This window comes from Heptranchias perlo, unplaced genomic scaffold (assembly GCF_035084215.1).
Source record: "Heptranchias perlo isolate sHepPer1 unplaced genomic scaffold, sHepPer1.hap1 HAP1_SCAFFOLD_70, whole genome shotgun sequence".
Lineage (NCBI taxonomy): Eukaryota > Metazoa > Chordata > Chondrichthyes > Hexanchiformes > Hexanchidae > Heptranchias > Heptranchias perlo.
In genome coordinates, this window is record NW_027139729.1 from 1,264,025 (window position 1) to 1,283,359 (window position 19,335).

The 19,335-nt window shown below is 44.1% G+C and overlaps 2 protein-coding genes across 7 annotated transcripts in view; one reads left to right on the forward strand and one right to left on the reverse strand.

The window, feature by feature from the left end:
* The window catches only part of LOC137318393 (zinc finger protein 3-like), a 626,361-nt gene that overhangs the window by 250,040 nt on the left and 356,986 nt on the right, over window positions 1-19,335 (reverse strand). The window lies entirely within an intron of this gene.
* Window positions 13,255-13,644, forward strand: LOC137318378 (histone H2A-like). The gene has a single exon (XM_067981265.1). It carries the CDS (start codon window positions 13,255-13,257, stop codon window positions 13,642-13,644), a length of 390 nt encoding a protein of 129 aa, XP_067837366.1.

A 19,335-nucleotide genomic window follows, 5' to 3' on the forward strand; every position in this document is an offset into this window, starting at 1 on the left:
GAGCTACACATCTCATTCCAGTCCAAAAATCTCACAGAGTCAGACTGATAGATACAGTATTAATTCCTTTAGTGCAGGCTGAGCTACATATTACATACCAGTGCATAAATCTCATACAATAACAGATTGAGATACAGAATTAATCCCATTATTGCAGACTGAGCTAAACATTACATCCCAATCCAATAATTTCACTGTGAACAGATTGAAAGGTACATAATCTCTTAACTCTATTGTGAATGATAAAAATGTAATACTACTCCAAAGCTCACACATGTTTGATTAAAGAAAATCGAAAAGTGTATCTATATTTACAAATTAAACACGAGATGAAGAACTGTATATAAATTAAAGTATTAAAGATACAGTTTCAAATTCGATACTGTAAACTGAAATAAGAATACAGAATGAATTCAGACTTGCACATTGTCTCAGAGACTGAATTACAGAATGAATCCCACACTCAGATAATGTAGCAGAGAATGGCAGATCCAGGATGAATCCCACACTCACACACGGTACCAGAGACTGACAGACAATGAATCCCACACTCACACACAGGAGCAGAGACTGACAGATACGGAATGAATCCCACACTCACTCACAGTACCTGAGACTGACAGATACAGAATGAATCCCACACTCACACACAGGAGCAGAGACTGACAGATACAGAATGAATCCCACACTCACACACAGTACCAGAGACTGACAGATACAGAATGAATCCCACACTCACACACAGTGCCTGATACCTGCAGATACAGAATGAATCCCACACTCACACACAGAGCAGAGACTGAGAGATACAGAATGAATCCCACACTCACACACAGAGCAGAGACTGACAGATACAGAATGAATCCCACACTCACACATAGTACCAGAGACTGACAGACACAGAATAAATCCCACACTCACACACAGTACCAGAGACTGACAGATACAGAATGAATCCCACACACACACAGTACCAGAGACTGACAGATACAGAATGAATCCCACACTCACAGACTGTACTGGAGACTACAGATACAGTATGAATGTCACAGTCACATTACTACAGACTGAGTTACACTTTACAGACCAGTTCAAAGATCTCATAGTGGCAGATTTACAGATACAGTATCAATTCTATTGGTGCAGACTGAGCTACATATTAGATATATTGGTAAATACTCGTGTGATACTGAAATAAACATTATCAATACCATTGGTACAGACTGAGCTATACATTACATACGAGTCTAAAATTCACAAATGACCAGACTGGAAGATATAATTTAAATTCTATTAGCACCGCCTGAGCTCAACATTATATATCAGTCCAACAATCTCATACAATTTTAGACTGAAAGATACAGAATCGATTCAATTAGTGCAGACTGAGCCACACATTATATAGCAGTCCAAGAATCTCATCCCGTATCAGACTCAAAGATACAATATCAATTCCATTAACACAGACTGATCTGTATGTTACTCATCAGTCCAAAAATTTCATACAGTATCAGACTGATAGATACAGTATCAATTCCTTTAGTGCAGGATGAGCTCCATATTACATACCAGTCCAAAAATCACCTACAGTGTTAGACTCAGATACAGAATTATTGCAGAATGAAATACACATTACATACCAGTCCAGTAATTTCACTGTGAACAGATTGAAAGGTACATTATCATTCACAATCGACTTCAGAGATTAAGATGTAATACTACTCCAAAACTCACACACGTCGTTTGATTAAAGAAAATCGAAAATGTATCCACATTAACAAACTAAATGCTCGATGAAGAACTGTATATAATTTAAAGTGTTAAAGATACAGTATCAAATACGATACTGCAAATTGAAATAAGAATACAGAATGAATCCAGACTTGCACATTGTCTCAGAGACTGAATTACAGAATGAATCCCACACTGAGATAAAGTAGCAGAGAATGGCAGATACAGAATGTATCCCACAACAGACAGTACCAGAGACTGACAGATACAGAATGAATGCATCAATTATATATAGTACCTGGAGACTGACAGATGCAGAATATACCCCATGCTCACACTCAGTAACAATGACTGACAGATACAGAATAAATCCCACTCTCATATACAGTACCAGAGACTGAAATATACAGAATAAATCCCACTCTCATATACAGTACCAGAGACTGACCTCTACTGGCGGTAATCGACAACTGTAATGAGGGAACAAATTCACATGATCTGTCATGGTTGCAGAAACAGGACAATGTGCAATGTGAGGAAAGTTTCTGTCTGTAACTTTTACTCTCGTATTTTTGCACTTTTTGACGGTGAAAAATGAAGACAATTGATTCATAATAAAGTTTTTGTTTCACTCATTCGATAGTTGTGAATTTGCCCCATTATATTTCACTGTATATTGCACAGTGTTTGTCTCTGATTTCTCAGGATGATTTACATTGCTCCTCTACCCCATTTAGACTCTTATTTTCCAAGCAGTATGTGGTCTCCTTATTCCCCCCAGCGAAATGCCCCACATCACACCTTTCTATATTGAAATTCAATGGCCATTGACACGGCCGTTCTGCAAGCTGATTTTGTCCCAGTCTTCCTCAGTATAGACAGTATCCCCTCAATCAATTACAGAATTTAACACAGCATTACAAGTAGTGTTTGGTCCAACAAAATGTACTTACAGCTCGTCTCCATTCCCAGTTTTTCTAAATCCCACCCGTGCAATATAATGTGAAGAATGAGTTTATCTTCTGTCCCTCTCTCATCTGCAAACTTCAATGACCCGGGGTTTGGGGACATCTACTGGCCGGAAGCAGAACTGCAACAGTTCGGAACAAATTGCTGAAACCGGACAATGTGCAGTGTGAGCGTGTTTGTGATTTGTGGCAGGTATTAAATCTGATTTTTTTTTAAACCCGCCCATTAACATTTCTTGTTTGTTATTGAACAGTAAACAGAGCCGGACAGTAAGGATGTGGGGTGTTATACAAAGAGCATCTATTGCAGGCATCATGTGAGAAGTTTGAAGGACACATTTTAAACAGTGGCTGTTTTGTTTCGGTTGAATGGTTCATCCCAAGGGAGAGGGGATTAGAAATCTGATATGTGCAAAGCTCCCCGCCCCATCGGGTCGTCCCATTGATGGATCAGTGCAGGGGGTGGGCCGTGTTTGGATGTCACTAAATTGTTGTAAAACAGCCCAACACACCTGGTGTGCAGAAGCTGAGTGCTGCAGTACTGCAGTGGAGTCAGACACTGACACTGTTTGTATCGCTGGTTTTCATTTGTGGATATTACAATGATTATTAACAGAGAGATTCAATTGATCACTTTTGTATTTTCTACCTCACCTGTTCTTGAATTACAAGAGATACTTTTTCTTCCAGAGGCAAATCCTTGAAGGACCCAGAATCAGTGTGATGTTTCCTCCACTCGAGGCACAAGGAACAGTGCAGCCAGCTCCTTCTCACACACAGTATGTACATTATCACTCACAGAGCACAGAGACACAGACAGGTCATCAGTCCCACATTCTCAGACAAGCAGAAATATTTAATCCTACACTGATCCCAATCCAACAGTCAAACAGAGCAGGAGAGACAGACGGAATTTCCATTTCACAACAACTCAGCACCACTGACCGGCAGATAAATAATTCCCAGTCCAAAATCACACCCAGTATCAGATTGAAAGGCACTGTGTCAATCTCATATTAGTTCAGCCTTAGCTACAAATTAAATACCAGATAGAACTGACACATGGTACCGATTGATAGATACAGAATCAATCACAATAGTGTACCCCGAGATTCAAATTAAATACCAGCCCACAACTCACACACATTATGAGCTTAAAGATGCAGTATTCATGACAATATTGGACACTAAGATATAAATTAGATACCAGTTCAGATGTTACCCATATTTGCATCACATATATGTCCAAAAATCTCATAGTGTCTGAATGAAATGGACAGTTTCAATTCCTTTACCGGAGACTGTGTTGCACATTAGATACAAGTCCAAAATTCTCATACAGTATCAGATTGAAAGATACAGTATCAATTCCATTAATGAAGACTGAGCAACACATCACATACCAGTCTAAATATCTCTGTGTCAGATTGAAAGATACAGTTTCGAATTGATTAGTACAGATTGACCCACACGTTACATACCAGGATACAAATCTCACACAGTATCTGACTGAAAGATACAGTATCAATCCCATTAGTGCAGACTGAGCTGCACATTAGATACCAGTCCAGAAATCACATTCAGGGTCATGCTGAAAGATGCAGTTTGATTTCCATTTGTGCAGACTGAGCTGCACAACAGACACCAGCCCAAAAATCTCTGTGTCAGATTGAAAGATACAGTATCAATTCCATTAGTGCAGATTGAGCTACACATTATATATGGTCCAAAATTCGAATAGAGTATCATACTGAAAGATACAGTATCAATTCCATTAGTGCAGATTGAGCTTCACATTTTTATGGTCCAACATTCGAATACATTATCGTACTGAAAGATACAGTATAAATCCTATTCATGTTGACTTAGCTACACATTGCAAACCAGTCCAATAATCAGATCAACTCATGCTGAAAGGTACGGCATCAATACCATTATTGCAGACTGAGTTATTCCTTACACACAAGTCCAAATACAGCACACAGTGTCAGACTGAAAGATACAGTATCAATCCCATTAATGCAGACTGAACTACACATTAAATACCAGTCCAAAAATCACACAGTGTCAGCTTGAAAGATAAAGTATCAATTCCACTAGCCCAGACTGAGCTACACAATAAATACCAGTCCAATAGTTTCACAGTAAGGTATTGAAATGTACATTATCATTTAAAATAGTCTTCACAGAAATTAAGATATAATCCTACATCAAAACTCACAAACATTGTTTGATTAAAACAAAATCCAAAAGTGTATCCATAATTACAAATTAACGCTAGAAAAAGGACGATGCATTAAAGACACAGTTTCATGCAACATACTGCAACCTGAAATAAAAATACAGAACGAATCCAGACTTGCACTTTGTCCCAGAGATTGAGTTACAGAATAAATCCTACGCTGAGATATAATACCAGAGACTGACTGTCACAGAATGAATCCCACACTCACAGGCAGCACCAGAGTCTGACAGATTCAGAATGAATCCCACACTCACACACAGCACCAGAGACTGACAGATACAGAATGAATCCCACACTCACACACAGTATCAGAGACTGGCAGATTCAGAATGAATCCCACACTCACACACAGCACCAGAGACTGACAGATTCAGAATGAATCCCACACTCACACACAGTACCTGAGACTGACAGATACAGAGTAAATCCTACATTCACACACAGTACCAAAGACTGACAAATTCAGAATTAATCCCTCACTCACACACAGTACCAGAGACTGACAGATACAGAGTAAATCCCACACTCACATAAAGTACCGGAGACTGACAGATATTTTATGAATCTCATACTCACACACAGTACCTGAGTCTGACAGATACAGAGTTAATCCTAAATTCACACACAGTACCAGAGACTGACAAATTCAGAATTAATCCCACAATCACACACAGTACCAGAGACTGACAGATTCAGAATTAGTCCCACAATCACACACAGTACCAGAGAATGACAGATACAGAGTAAATCCCACACTCACATACAGTACCGGAGACTGACAGATACAGAGTAAATCCCACACTCACATACAGTACTGGAGACTGACAGATATATTATGAATCTCACACTCACGCACAGTACCACAGACTGACAGGTTCAGAATAAATCTCACACTCACACACAGTACCAGAGACTGACGGATACAGAATAAATCCCACACTCACACACTGTACCGGAGACTGACAGATGTAGAATCAATCTCACACTCACACACAGTACCAGAGACTGAAGAGAGAGAATTAATGTCAAACTCACAGACAGTACTGGAGACTGACAGATAAAGAATGAATATACAGTCTGACATCTACTGGCCGTAAGGGAGAACTGTAACAGAGTGGAACAAATTCACATTGTCTGTCGTTGTGACAGATTCAGGACAAAGTGCAATGTGAGGAAATAGTTTCTCTCTGTAACTTCTACTCTCGTATTTTTTCATATTTTGACAGTGAAATATTAAGACAATTGATTCAGAATAAAGTTTTTGTTTTACTCATTCGATTGTTGTGAATTTGCCCCATTATATTTCACTGTACATTGCGCAATATTTCTGTCTGATTTCTCAGGACACGATTTAGATTAATACAAATAAACCAAACTGAAACAGAAATAAAAATTGAGCATAAAGCTGGAAGTTTTAATGGCGACCGTCAAAGGTGAAAGGGATAAAATAGAGAGAAAAATTACCAAAAATGCTGGAAATACTCAGCAGGTCCGGCAGCATCTGTGGAGAAGGGAAGCTCGGGTTAACGGTTCAGGACTATGACCCTTCTATAGATCAGAAAGGTTAATCCGACATAATTTAAATAAGGAACGGGAATCAGCAGAGGGAAAAACTTCAGAAAATCAATTAATTTCACTGAATCCGGACAATTGTGTCCAATATCCACAGTACAGATCAGGGCAAATAATAATAAAAAGGGACAGAGATCAATTCAACATTATGGGGGATATAAATGAGTTTTAAAGTATTTTTTCAAATGTAAATTAGACCCGTTTGTGTTTTGGAAACACGATCCCTCTGAACAGCATCAAATTCGGTTCCAGTCTTGGTGTTTCTGAATTAAGCGAACTGGGATTCAAACCTGTTGGAATTAACTGCTTGGAAGGCAGCTCTGCTCACCATTGCAGCACTTTGTTCACTACGAGGGAGAAATAGAGTGTTTCTGTGGAGTTTGGGTTTTGACTTTCTGGCACTTTAATCACAGACAATAAATAGTTCCCAAACACCAGCCCCTGAACAGACACAAAACGCTGGTGGAATTTCTCATTTATAAATATTAAATAAGGAAACGGCCAGGAAGATTTCACAAGAACAATTGGGGAAGCAAAGAGGAACTACGAAATTAAATTATCAAGGAATATCAAAAGAAATAGTAAATTATTCTCCAGACGCATAAATAAAACAGGGAAAATCAGAATAGCTTCAGTGCCACCAAGGAATGCACAAAATAAACTCACAGGTAACATAAGTGAAATGGCAGAAATGTTAAATGATTACTTTGCCTCAGTATTTACCCGGGAGATTAACAGGGTGAACATGATATTCGAGGAAGGGGTCAATAAAGATATCAAGACATTTAAGTTAGAAAGGGTGATTAAACTCCTGGTCCAGATGGATTCCATCTGCACATATTAAATGAAACAAGGGAAGGGATAGCAGAGGCACTGTTACATATATAGAAAAAATCATCACAAAAAGGAATTGTGCCAGAGGACTGGATGACAGTTAATGTGATTCTTATATTTTAAAACAGGAGATTGAACAAGTCCAGGGAACTATAGACCAGTTAACTAAAGGTCGGTGGTAGGAGTGATCATGGAATTCTTTACTCAATGAAGCAATAGAAAAACATCTGTAAACCGAAAATATAATAAAGAATAGTCAGCACGGATTTCAGAAAGGGAAGGTTTAACAGTTTGGAAGAAGGTTTGACAGTTTAAATTGCAGTTCAACATAACTTATCTACTTTTCAATTCTATTCCACTAGAAATAAATCCCAGTGCTGTGTTTGCTTTTTATGGCCTCATCAACCTGTGTTGCTACTTTTAATGATTTGTCAATCTGTACCCCTAAATCCCTTTGCTCTTTTACCCCATTTAGACTCTTATTTTCCAAGCAGTATGTGGCCTCCTTATTCCACCGAGCAAAATGCACCACCTCACACCTTTCTCTCTGGAAATTCAATGGCCATTGACACCGCCTTTCATCAAGCTTATTTAAGTCATCTTGTATTTTGTCGTCGTCTTCCTCAGGAAATGATGTGGAGATGCCGGTGATGGACTGGGGTTGACAATTGTAAACAATTTTACAACACCAAGTTATAGTCCAGCAATTTTATTTTAAATTCACAAGCTTTCGGAGATTTTCTCCTTCCACAGGCAAATGTTTCAAGAGCTCCTTGAAGCCTACGCATTTATACATATAGAACAATACATGGTGTTTACAGACTGCCCCTGCAACTGCCCGTTGCCAAGGCAATCACCGTGTTCAGACAGAGAGGTGTCACCTGCAGAACCCCCGAATACACATTCAACAAAAAAACAAACAGGGAAAAAAAACAGAGAAAAAAAACACAGAGAGAGGCAGAAACATCCGGAAGGCAGAGAGAGCCAGCAAATGACCCATTATATTAAAAACAGATAACATTTGTTCGATGGTGGGGTAACGTGTAGCGTGACATGAACCCAAGATCCCGGTTGAGGCCGTCCTCATGGGTGCGGAACTTGGCTATCAATTTCTGCTCGACGATTTTGCGTTGTTGTGTGTCTCGAAGGCCGCCTTGGAGTACGCTTACCCGAAGGTCGGTGGATGAATGTCCATGACTGCTGAAGTGTTCCCCGACTGGGAGGGAACCCTCCTGTTTGGCGATTGTTGCGCGGTATCCGTTCATCCGTTGTCGCAGCGTCTGCATGGTCTCGCCAATGTACCATGCTCTGGGGCATCCTTTCCTGCAACGTATGAGGTAGACAACGTTGGCCGAGTCACAGGAGTATGAACCATGCACCTGGTGGGTGGTGTCCTCTCGTGTGATGGTGGTATCTGTGTCGATGATCTGGCATGTCTTGCAGAGGTTACCGTGGCAGGGTTGTGTGGCGTCGTGGACGCTGTTCTCTTGAAAGCTAGGTAGTTTGCTGCGAACGATGGTCTGTTTGAGGTTGGGTGGCTGTTTAAAGGCGAGTAGTGGAGGTGTGGGGATGGCCATAGCGAGGTGTTTGTCCTCATTGATGACATGTTGAAGGCTGCGGAGAACATGGCGTAGTTTCTCCGCTCCGGAGAAGTACTGGACGACAAAGGGTACTCTGTTGGTTGCGTCCCGTGTTAGTCTCCTGAGGAGGTCTATGCGATTTTTTGCTGTGGCCCGTCGGAACTGTCGATCGATGAGTCGAGCGTCATATCCCGTTCTTACTAGGGCGTCTTTCAGCGTCTGTAGGTGTCCATCGCGTTCCTCCTCGTCTGAGCAGACCCTGTGTATTCGCAGGGCCTGTCCATAGGGGATGGCCTCTTTGACGTGGTTAGGGTGGAAGCTGGAAAAGTGGAGCATCGTGAGGTTGTCCGTGGGCTTGCGGTAGAGTGAGGTGCTGAGGTGCCCGTCTTTGATGGAGATTCGTGTGTCCAAGAAAGAAACTGATTCTGAGGAGTAGTCCATGGTGAGCTTGATGGTGGGATGGAACTTGTTGATGTTATCGTGTAGTCTCTTTAGTGATTCCTTGCCGTGGGTCCATAGAAAGAAAATGTCGTCGATGTATCTGGTGTATAGTGTTGGTTGGAGGTCTTGTGCAGTGAAGAAGTCCTGCTCGAACTTGTGCATGAAAATGTTGGCGTATTGGGGTGCGAATTTGGTCCCCATGGCTGTTCCGTGTGTTTGGGTAAAGAACTGGTTATCGAAGGTGAAGACATTGTGATCCAGGATGAAGCGGATGAGTTGTAGGATGGCTTCCGGAGATTGGCTGTTGTTGGTGTTGAGTATTGATGCTGTCGCAGTGATGCCGTCATCGTGGGGGATACTGGTGCAGAGTGCCGAGACGTCCATCGTGGTGAGAAGTGTTCCTGGTTCAACTGGTCCGTGGGTACTGAGTTTTTGTAGGAAGTCTGTAGTGTCACGACAGAAGCTGGGGGTTCCCTGTATGATGGGTTTCAGGATGCCCTCGATGTATCCAGAGAGGTTACCGCACGATGCTCCACTTTTCCAGCTTCCACCCTAACCACGTCAAAGAGGCCATCCCCGATGGACAGGCCCTGCGAATACACAGGGTCTGCTCAGACGAGGAGGAACGCGATGGACACCTACAGACGCTGAAAGACGCCCTAGTAAGAACGGGATATGACGCTCGACTCATCGATCGACAGTTCCGACGGGCCACAGCAAAAAATCGCATAGACCTCCTCAGGAGACTAACACGGGACGCAACCAACAGAGTACCCTTTGTCGTCCAGTACTTCCCCGGAGCGGAGAAACTACGCCATGTTCTCCGCAGCCTTCAACATGTCATCAATGAGGACAAACACCTCGCTATGGCCATCCCCACACCTCCACTACTCGCCTTTAAACAGCCACCCAACCTCAAACAGACCATCGTTCGCAGCAAACTACCTAGCTTTCAAGAGAACAGCGTCCACGACGCCACACAACCCTGCCACGGTAACCTCTGCAAGACATGCCAGATCATCGACACAGATACCACCATCACACGAGAGGACACCACCCACCAGGTGCATGGTTCATACTCCTGTGACTCGGCCAACGTTGTCTACCTCATACGTTGCAGGAAAGGATGCCCCAGAGCATGGTACATTGGCGAGACCATGCAGACGCTGCGACAACGGATGAACGGACACCGCGCAACAATCGCCAAACAGGAGGGTTCCCTCCCAGTCGGGGAACACTTCAGCAGTCATGGACATTCATCCACCGACCTTCGGGTAAGCGTACTCCAAGGCGGCCTTCGAGACACACGACAACGCAAAATCGTCGAGCAGAAATTGATAGCCAAGTTCCGCACCCATGAGGACGGCCTCAACCGGGATCTTGGGTTCATGTCACGCTACACGTTACCCCACCAGCGAACAAATGTTATCTGTTTTTAATATAATGGGTCATTTGCTGGCTCTCTCTGCCTTCCGGATGTTTCTGCCTCTCTCTGTGTTTTTTTTCTCTGCTTTTTTTCCCTGTTTGTTTTTTTGTTGAATGTGTATTCGGGGGTTCTGCAGGTGACACCTCTCTGTCTGAACACGGTGATTGCCTTGGCAACGGGCAGTTGCAGGGGCAGTCTGTAAACACCATGTATTGTTCTATATGTATAAATGCGTAGGCTTCAAGGAGCTCTTGAAACATTTGCCTGAGGAAGGAGAAAATCTCCGAAAGCTTGTGAATTTAAAATAAAATTGCTGGACTATAACTTGGTGTTGTAAAATTGTTTACAATTCCTCAGGAAAGACAACAACCCTTAAATTAATTACAAGCATTTGATACAGCATTACAACTCATGTTTTGTCGAACAAACTGTTTTCCATTCCCAGTTTTTCTAAATCCCACCCGTGCAATATAATGTGAAGAATGAGTTTATCTTCTGTCCCTCTCTCATCTGCAAACTTCAATGACCCGGGTTTGGGGACATCTACTGGCCGGAAGCAGAACTGCAACAGATCGGAACAAATTGCTGAAACCGGACAATGTGCAGTGTGAGCGTGTTTGTGATTGGTGGCAGGTAGTAAATCTGATTGGACATCTGAAGAAACCAATCAGAGAGTTACAGACAATAATTATTGTGTGGAGATGCCGGTGATGGACTGGGGTTGACAATTGTAAACAATTTTACAACACCAAGTTATAGTCCAGCAATTTTATTTTAAATTCACAAGCTGTCGGAGATTTCCTCCTTCCTCAGGCAAATGTTTGCCTGAGGAAGGAGGAAATCTCCGACAGCTTGTGAATTTAAAATAAAATTGCTGGACTATAACTTGGTGTTGTAAAATTGTTTACAATAATTATTGTAACCTCACTCCCGATGACCCAATCACAATCATTGCCTTCCCCTATCCCTCATTACCATAGGGCTGTGGGGCTGCCCATTTAATCCGAGCTCGGAGCGGATTTGGGTCATTTCTGGGTCTCAAATTGAGTTTGAAAATGCCTGAGGACAAGAAAGCAGCTCCCAAGAAGGGCGCCAAGAAAACCTTGAGAAAAGCACCAGCCAAGGGCGGCAAGAAGCGGAGAAAGTCGAGGAAGGAGAGTTACTCCATCTACGTCTACAAAGTGATGAAGCAGGTTCACCCCGACACCGGCATCTCGTCCAAGGCCATGAGCATCATGAACTCCTTTGTGAACGATATTTTCGAGCGCATCGCGGGTGAGGCTTCCCGCCTGGCCCATTATAATAAACGGCACACCATCAGCTCCCGGGAGATCCAGACCGCCGTGCGACTGCTGCTGCCCGGGGAACTGGCCAAGCACGCCGTGTCGGAAGGGACAAAGGCGGTGACCAAGTACACCAGCTCCAAGTAAAACTCCACAATGTACTGAAAAAAAACAAACACAGAGGCTCTTTTAAGAGCCACCCACAGTCTCTTTGAAGACGCTGTACCGACACCTCTGTATGGAATATTTTTACTGTAGATAGTTTGATACTAACTGTCTCTCTATATCTCATGTGCTTCTGTAATTTCTCTTGAAATCTGGAAGATTCTCATAATCACTGCCCGGTATAATCTGTGTGTCGATTTTTTATTTAGTCCCAATAAACAAAAACGTGTCCCTGATCCTCTCATTCCCGTTCATATTCCGCCCATTCCACCGCATCTGCCCCTTCAGAGCCGTTTTAAGGGGGTGGATTAGACTTCAGTCATTTCTTTCTCCTTTTCCCTTTTGTTTGTTCATTATTCGGGAATATCACTTTCAGAGCCGCAATCCTTTGTAAAACAGCAACCCTGAAAGGGACTTCACACCGAGTACAGAATAGTCTAAAGGATCTGTCACTTTTCGACTTCTTACACCAGGAGTCTCGGCTCCGGTTTCGATCGTGCTGCAGCTCCTGTGAACAGGGATCAATCCACAATCTGTGGTTTGTTACTTTTACAAAGATTGAGCTGGAATCTGTCCCGTTCCAAAATGGGACTTTATTTCCGCCGGATTGAAAGCAAACGGTGAATGAAGCCGGATTTTAACCGGATTGTAAAAGATTCTGGAAGTTGTGACGTGAAATGTGGAATAACAGAGTAAAAGGAGAGATTTGTAAATCTTTGTGTTAAGGCGACATTATTTACTAAATCCGCTTCTTGTGTTACAAATATATTGGCGGGCTTTTCAAATTTCAAAAAAACGGTTCACTTCGGGATTTTCCGCCTTTTCTCATTGCCGGCTATTGATTGGTGAATAAAACAGCTCTCTAATTGGTCTGTTCGTTCAACCAATTAGATTGAGAAGAGATGAACCAATCACAATTTCCCCCACTGTCCTCCTCCAGAAGGTATAAGAAGGGCGAGTGCGGGAGGATTTCTTCATTCTTTGTGAAAGTGTTTGTGAGATTGTGGAAATGTCTGGAAGAGGAAAAACCGGCGGTAAAGCTCGGGCCAAGGCCAAGTCTCGCTCATCCCGGGCCGGACTGCAGTTCCCTGTGGGCCGTGTTCACAGGCTCCTGCGAAAGGGGAACTACGCTGAACGTGTGGGTGCCGGAGCCCCGGTCTATCTGGCTGCTGTGCTCGAGTATCTGACGGCTGAAATCCTCGAGCTGGCCGGCAACGCGGCCCGGGACAACAAGAAGACCCGCATCATCCCCAGACACCTGCAGCTGGCCATCCGCAACGACGAGGAGCTCAACAAGCTGCTGGGACGGGTGACCATCGCTCAGGGCGGGGTGCTGCCGAATATCCAGGCCGTGCTGCTGCCGAAGAAAACCAGCACTGTGAGCTCCAAGAGCAAATAAAGCGGCCAAGATTTAATATTATAACCCAAAGGCTCTTTTCAGAGCCACCCACTGTATCTGTGAAAGGGCTGGTTACTCTCTGAAGAGACTGACCTATTGATTACAGTTATCCCCGGTCTACGTTAATATATTACATCGCTACAGCGGCTAAAGGAATGGGAGCCAATGTAATTCACCGAGCACATGGGTGATAGGTGAACGGGACTTGGTGGGAGTTAGAATAGGGCAACGCAGTTTTGGAGGAGTTCAAGTTTACAGAGGGCGGAAGATAGGAGGCTGATAAGAAGAGCATTGAAATCGCCAAGTCTGGAGTTAACAAGGGAATGGTTGAGCTTTTCAGCACCAGATCAGCTGAAGCAGGGGAGGAGACGAATCATGTTTCGGAGGTAGAATTCGGCGGTCTTGGTGATGGTGCTGATCAGACCATAAGAGATAGGAGCAGGAATAGGCCATTCGGCCCCTCGAGCCTGCTCCCCCATTTAATGAGATCATGGCTGATCTGATTTTTACCTCAACTCCACTTTCCCGCCCTTTCCCTATATGCCGATGTGTAGTTGGTTGCTCGTCTCAGGGTCAAATTGGGCGCCAAGGTAGCGAAAGGTAAGATTCCGGCTCACACAGTGGCCAGGGACAAGTCTCTGTCCATCCCGATCCCTGATTCTATCCAGTCCCCACAAAGAACCTGGGTCTGTCCATCCCGATCCCTGAATCGATCCAGTCCCCACACAGGACCTGGGTCTGTTCATCTCGGTCATTGAATCTATCCAGTCCCCACACAGGACCTGGGTCTGTCCATCCCGGTCCCTGAATCTACCCAGTTTGACACTGACTCCAGCTCGAATTCAATTCATAATACCCACACATGACCAATCTCCATCCATCCATGTCCCTGAATCTGTCCAGTCCCACGGAGGATCTGACACCATCCCGTCCCAGAATCTATCCAGTACCCAATGACTTCAGCTCTAATGAAACTCATTGTACCCACACAGGAAATGTCTCTGTCCATCCCGGTCCCTGAATCTATCCAGTCCCCAAACAGGACTTGGGTCTGTCCATCCCGGTCCCTGAATCTATCCAGTCCCCAAACAGGACCTGGGTCTGTCCATCCCGATCCCTGAACCAATCCAGTCTCCCCACAGGACCTGGGTCTGTCCATCCCGGTCCCTGAATCTATCCAGTCCCCACACAGAACCTGGGCCTGTCCATCCTGGTCCCTGAATCTATCCAGTCCCCACCCTGGACCAGTCTCCATCCATCCCAGTGCCTGAATCTATCCAGTCCCACACTGACCCAAGCACGGAAAGGTATCGGGTGCCTTCCACACCGATTTATGTTTATTGAACTATTGGGCGCCGACTGTAAGCTACAAATATGAAAACTAAAACTCTCCCTCTTCCAACGGTCCCGGAGCGGCACTGATTGATTCTGTTATGATAGTGATTGTATTGGAACTGTAGTGTGCCTCATTTATTGAATTTAAATTGTATTTTCCGCCTTTTTTTCCGAGCAATACTTGAATATTAAGCCGGAGTCTGTAAGGATTGTGTCTGAATTTGTATTTCGCATTTGATGCTGGTGAAAATTTTATAAAGGACGGTAACTGATTCCTGGAGGCGGAGCTTGAAGTTACACGTCCGCTTGTCCGTCATTCCGAGCCAGTCTCCTCCCATCCCGCACTTCATGCTCTGTCTGTCATTCAAACACTCCTCCCCGGCCTCTCCGATAATGTGCCTTTCTCAACCAGGTCGGGGCGGGCTTTATAAATCGAGAAGAAAGGCGAGAGTTTTTCATTCAGCGGCGATCTGAGTGAAGAATAATCATGTCTGGCAGAGGTAAAGGAGGAAAAGGACTGGGTAAAGGCGGAGCCAAGCGGCACCGGAAAGTGCTTCGTGATAACATCCAGGGGATCACCAAACCAGCCATCCGCCGCCTGGCTCGCCGTGGCGGTGTCAAGCGGATCTCGGGTCTGATCTACGAGGAAACCCGCGGGGTGCTGAAGGTTTTCCTGGAGAATGTGATCAGGGACGCGGTCACCTACACTGAACACGCCAAGCGCAAGACGGTCACTGCCATGGATGTGGTGTACGCTCTGAAACGGCAGGGCCGCACTCTCTATGGATTCGGCGGCTGAACGACTCGACCCTTTCAAACCGAACACAAAACAAAGCCTCTTCTAAGAGCCGCCCACCGCCTCACAGAGAGAGCACTGACCTGGGAACGGGTGCGGGGATATAAGAACATAAGAACATAAGAAATTGGAGCAGGAGTAGGCCAATCGGCCCCTCGAGCCTGCTCCGCCATTCAATAAGATCATGGCTGATCTGATCCCAACCACAAATCTAAAGAACACAAGAAGTCGGAGCAGGACCCGGCCACATAGCCCCTGAGCCCTCTCCGCCACCCACAGGGCATTGACCGATCCGAACTCAGCTTCATGTCCAATTTCCTGCCCGCTCCCCATAACCCCTAATTCCCTTTACTTCTAGGAAACTGTCTATTTCTGTTTTAAATTTATCTAATGATGTAGCTTCCACAGCTTCCTGGGGCAGCAAATTCCACAGACCTACCACCCTCTGAGTGAAGAAGTTTCTCCTCATCTCAGTTTTGAAAGAGCAGCCCCTTATTCTAAGATTATGCCCCCTAGTTCTAGTTTCACCCATCTTTGGGAACATCCTTACCGCATCCACCCGATCAAGACCCTTCACAATCTTATATGTTTCAATAAGATCGCCTCTCATTCTTCTGAACTCCAATGAGTAGAGTCCCAATCTACTCAACCTCTCCTCATATGTCCGCCCCCTCATCCCCGGGATTAACCGAGTGAACCTTCTTTGTACTGCCTCGAGAGCAAGTATGTCTTTTCTTAAGTATGGAGACCAAAACTGTATGCAGTATTCCAGGTGCGGTCTCACCAATACCTTATATAACTGCAGCAATACCTCCTTGTTTTTATATTCTATCCCCCGAGCAATAAAAGCCAACATTCCGTTGGCTTTCTTGATCACCTGCTGCACCTGCATACCAACTTTTTGATTTTCTTGCACTAGGACCCCCAGATCCCTTTGTACTGCAGTACTTTCCAGTCTCTCGCCATTAAGAAAATAACTTGCTCTCTGATTTTTCCTGCCAAAGTGCATAACCTCACATTTTCCAATATTATATTGCATCTGCCAAATCTCCGCCCACTCACCCAGCCTGTCTATATCCCCTTGCAGGTTTTTTATGTCCTCCTCACTCTCTACTTTCCCTCCCATCTTTGTATCATCTGCAAATTTTGATATGTTGCACTCGGTCCCCTCCTCCAAATCGTTAATATAGATTGTAAAGAGTTGGGGACCCAGCACCGACCCCTGTGGAACACCACTGGTTACTGGTTGCCAGTCCGAAAATGAACCATTTATCCCAACTCTCTGCTTCCTGTTTGATAACCAATCCTCCACCCATGCCAGAATATTACCCCCAATCCCGTGATTTTTTATCTTAAGTAATAATCTTTTATGTGGCACCTTGTCGAATGCCTTCTGGAAGTCTAAATACACTACGTCCACTGGTTCCCCTTTATCCACCCTATACGTTATATCCTCGAAGAACTCAAGCAAATTTGTCAGACATGACTTCCCCTTCATAAAGCCATGCTGACTTTGTCCTATTAAATTATGCTTATCTAAATGTTCCGTTACTGTCTCCTTAGGGAATAGTTTTATAATTAAGGATTTTCTGTAACACACAGTACGATGACGTGGGATCGGCGGCGAGCTGCAGCGGTTACTGAGAGGAAATTTTCCCTTATTGAGTGCACTGAATTGTCCAGGGAACGTTACAAGTGAGTTTACCCGGACCTGCATTCCCCCCCCCCCCCCCCTCAGTGAAATGCTCCTTCACTCCATTCGCTCTGTTTTGGTTCTATTTATCAGTCAGATGTTGTGATGTGTGACCGGGGGTTTCCATGGGAGAACAGGTTCAACTGAGCCGCTGTGATAAGGGGCCAGCTTGTGATATGGATTTTCCCTCTGCCGGTTGTTTCTGACACTGATACTGAGAGGGTTTGTGAAATTGAACCGTTTGAGCTCAGTCATTGGGGACCTGGAATTACAACAGGCCCAACTCTCAAAGCCCGCAAGAAACTGAGGCTACTTCTCATTGGTTGCTTTGCTTGAAAACTAATTTCCTGAACCAATCGGAGAGACGTCAATACGAAAACAGAGCAAATTATTGGCCAGAATTGACCGATTTTTTAAAATTTGAAAAAGGCCGCCAATTTCAGTGAATGAAATCAGTGAATTACTCGGACATGTCGTTTTCAGACAAAGACTTAAAATCTCTTTGTAATAATGTTATTCCGTATTACACGTCCCAGATTCCTAGCGCTGTTTTAAAAACACATTGTCCATAACTTGCGGAATAAAACCCCATTCATAGATTGCTGATGTGGACAAATTTCACTTCTACCTGTAAAAATAACAAATTACAGGTTATCGATTGATTCCGTTGCAGGGACTGAACAGGAGCCGTGTGTCCTGAAAACGGAATCATTGACGAAGCCTTAAAATGAGCCTATTCTTTTCCCCGAGGCGTTCATTCTGGATTGTTACACTGCGGGGAACGTGCTGCTAATATGCGGGATATTAACGTCAGTAATTAATTATTTCAGAGACTGGCTCTGCAGTGAGAAAGAGGAAGGAACTGAATTCTGATTCTTCGCCCTGAAAGTGGTGGTTAACGGGAAAACCGGGGGCGGTGTAAATCTGAATGAAAGGGGAGCAAAGCAAAAGGGAATTGAACGGACCCAGGGCCCGTGTTCACTTTATTGGGTCGTAAATTCTACAGAGACAAACATTAAAATGGGGCAGTTTCACTGACTTTCTTTAAATTTCCCCACCAGATTCAAAGGATGAAGACCGAGTAAAGCAGCAATTCTGAATATGTCAGTCTTTGGTCCTGTGTGTGTGGGATTCATTCAGTATCTGTCAGTCTGTGGAACTGTATGTGAGTGTGGAATTGATTCTGTATCTGTCAGTTTCTGGTATTGTATGTGACTGAGGGTTTCATTCTGTATCTGTCACTCTCTGGTACTTTGTCTGAGCGTGGGATTGATTCTGTAACTGTCACTCTCTGATACTGTATGTGAGTGACGAATTTATTCTGTATCTTACTCTCTGGTACTATGTGTGAGTGTGGGATTGATTCTGTATCTGTCAGTCTCTGGTATTGTATGTGACTGAGGGTTTCATTCTGTATCTGTCACTCTCTGATACTTTGTCTGAGCGTGGGATTGATTCTGTAACTGTCACTCTCTGATATTGTATGTGAATGTGGGATTCATTCTGTATCTCTCACTCCCTGGCACTGTGTGTGAGTGTGGGATTCATTCTGTATCTCTCACTCCCTGGCACTGTGTGTGAGTGTGGGATTCATTCTGTATTTCTCAGTCCGTGGAACTGTATGTGAGTGTGAGAGGGCAGGGACCTTTGTAAAGGTCAGGTTTCTGATCCCCTCTCCCATGGGACTAACCTTTCAACCGAAACCCAACAGCCGCTGTTTAAAATGTATCCTTCACACTTCTCACCTGGTGCCTTCAATAGATGCTCTTTGTATAACTCCCCACATCCTTACTGTCCGGCTCTGTTTCCACTCTTCACTGTCCAACCACAGAGTGAGACTGGAACTAAACCAGGAACATTCACGATT

Excerpts from the sequence above, each read along its gene's own strand:
- LOC137318378 (XM_067981265.1), top strand. The coding sequence starts at position 13,255 with ATGTCTGGAAGAGGAAAAACCGGCGGTAAAGCTCGGGCCAAGGCCAAG.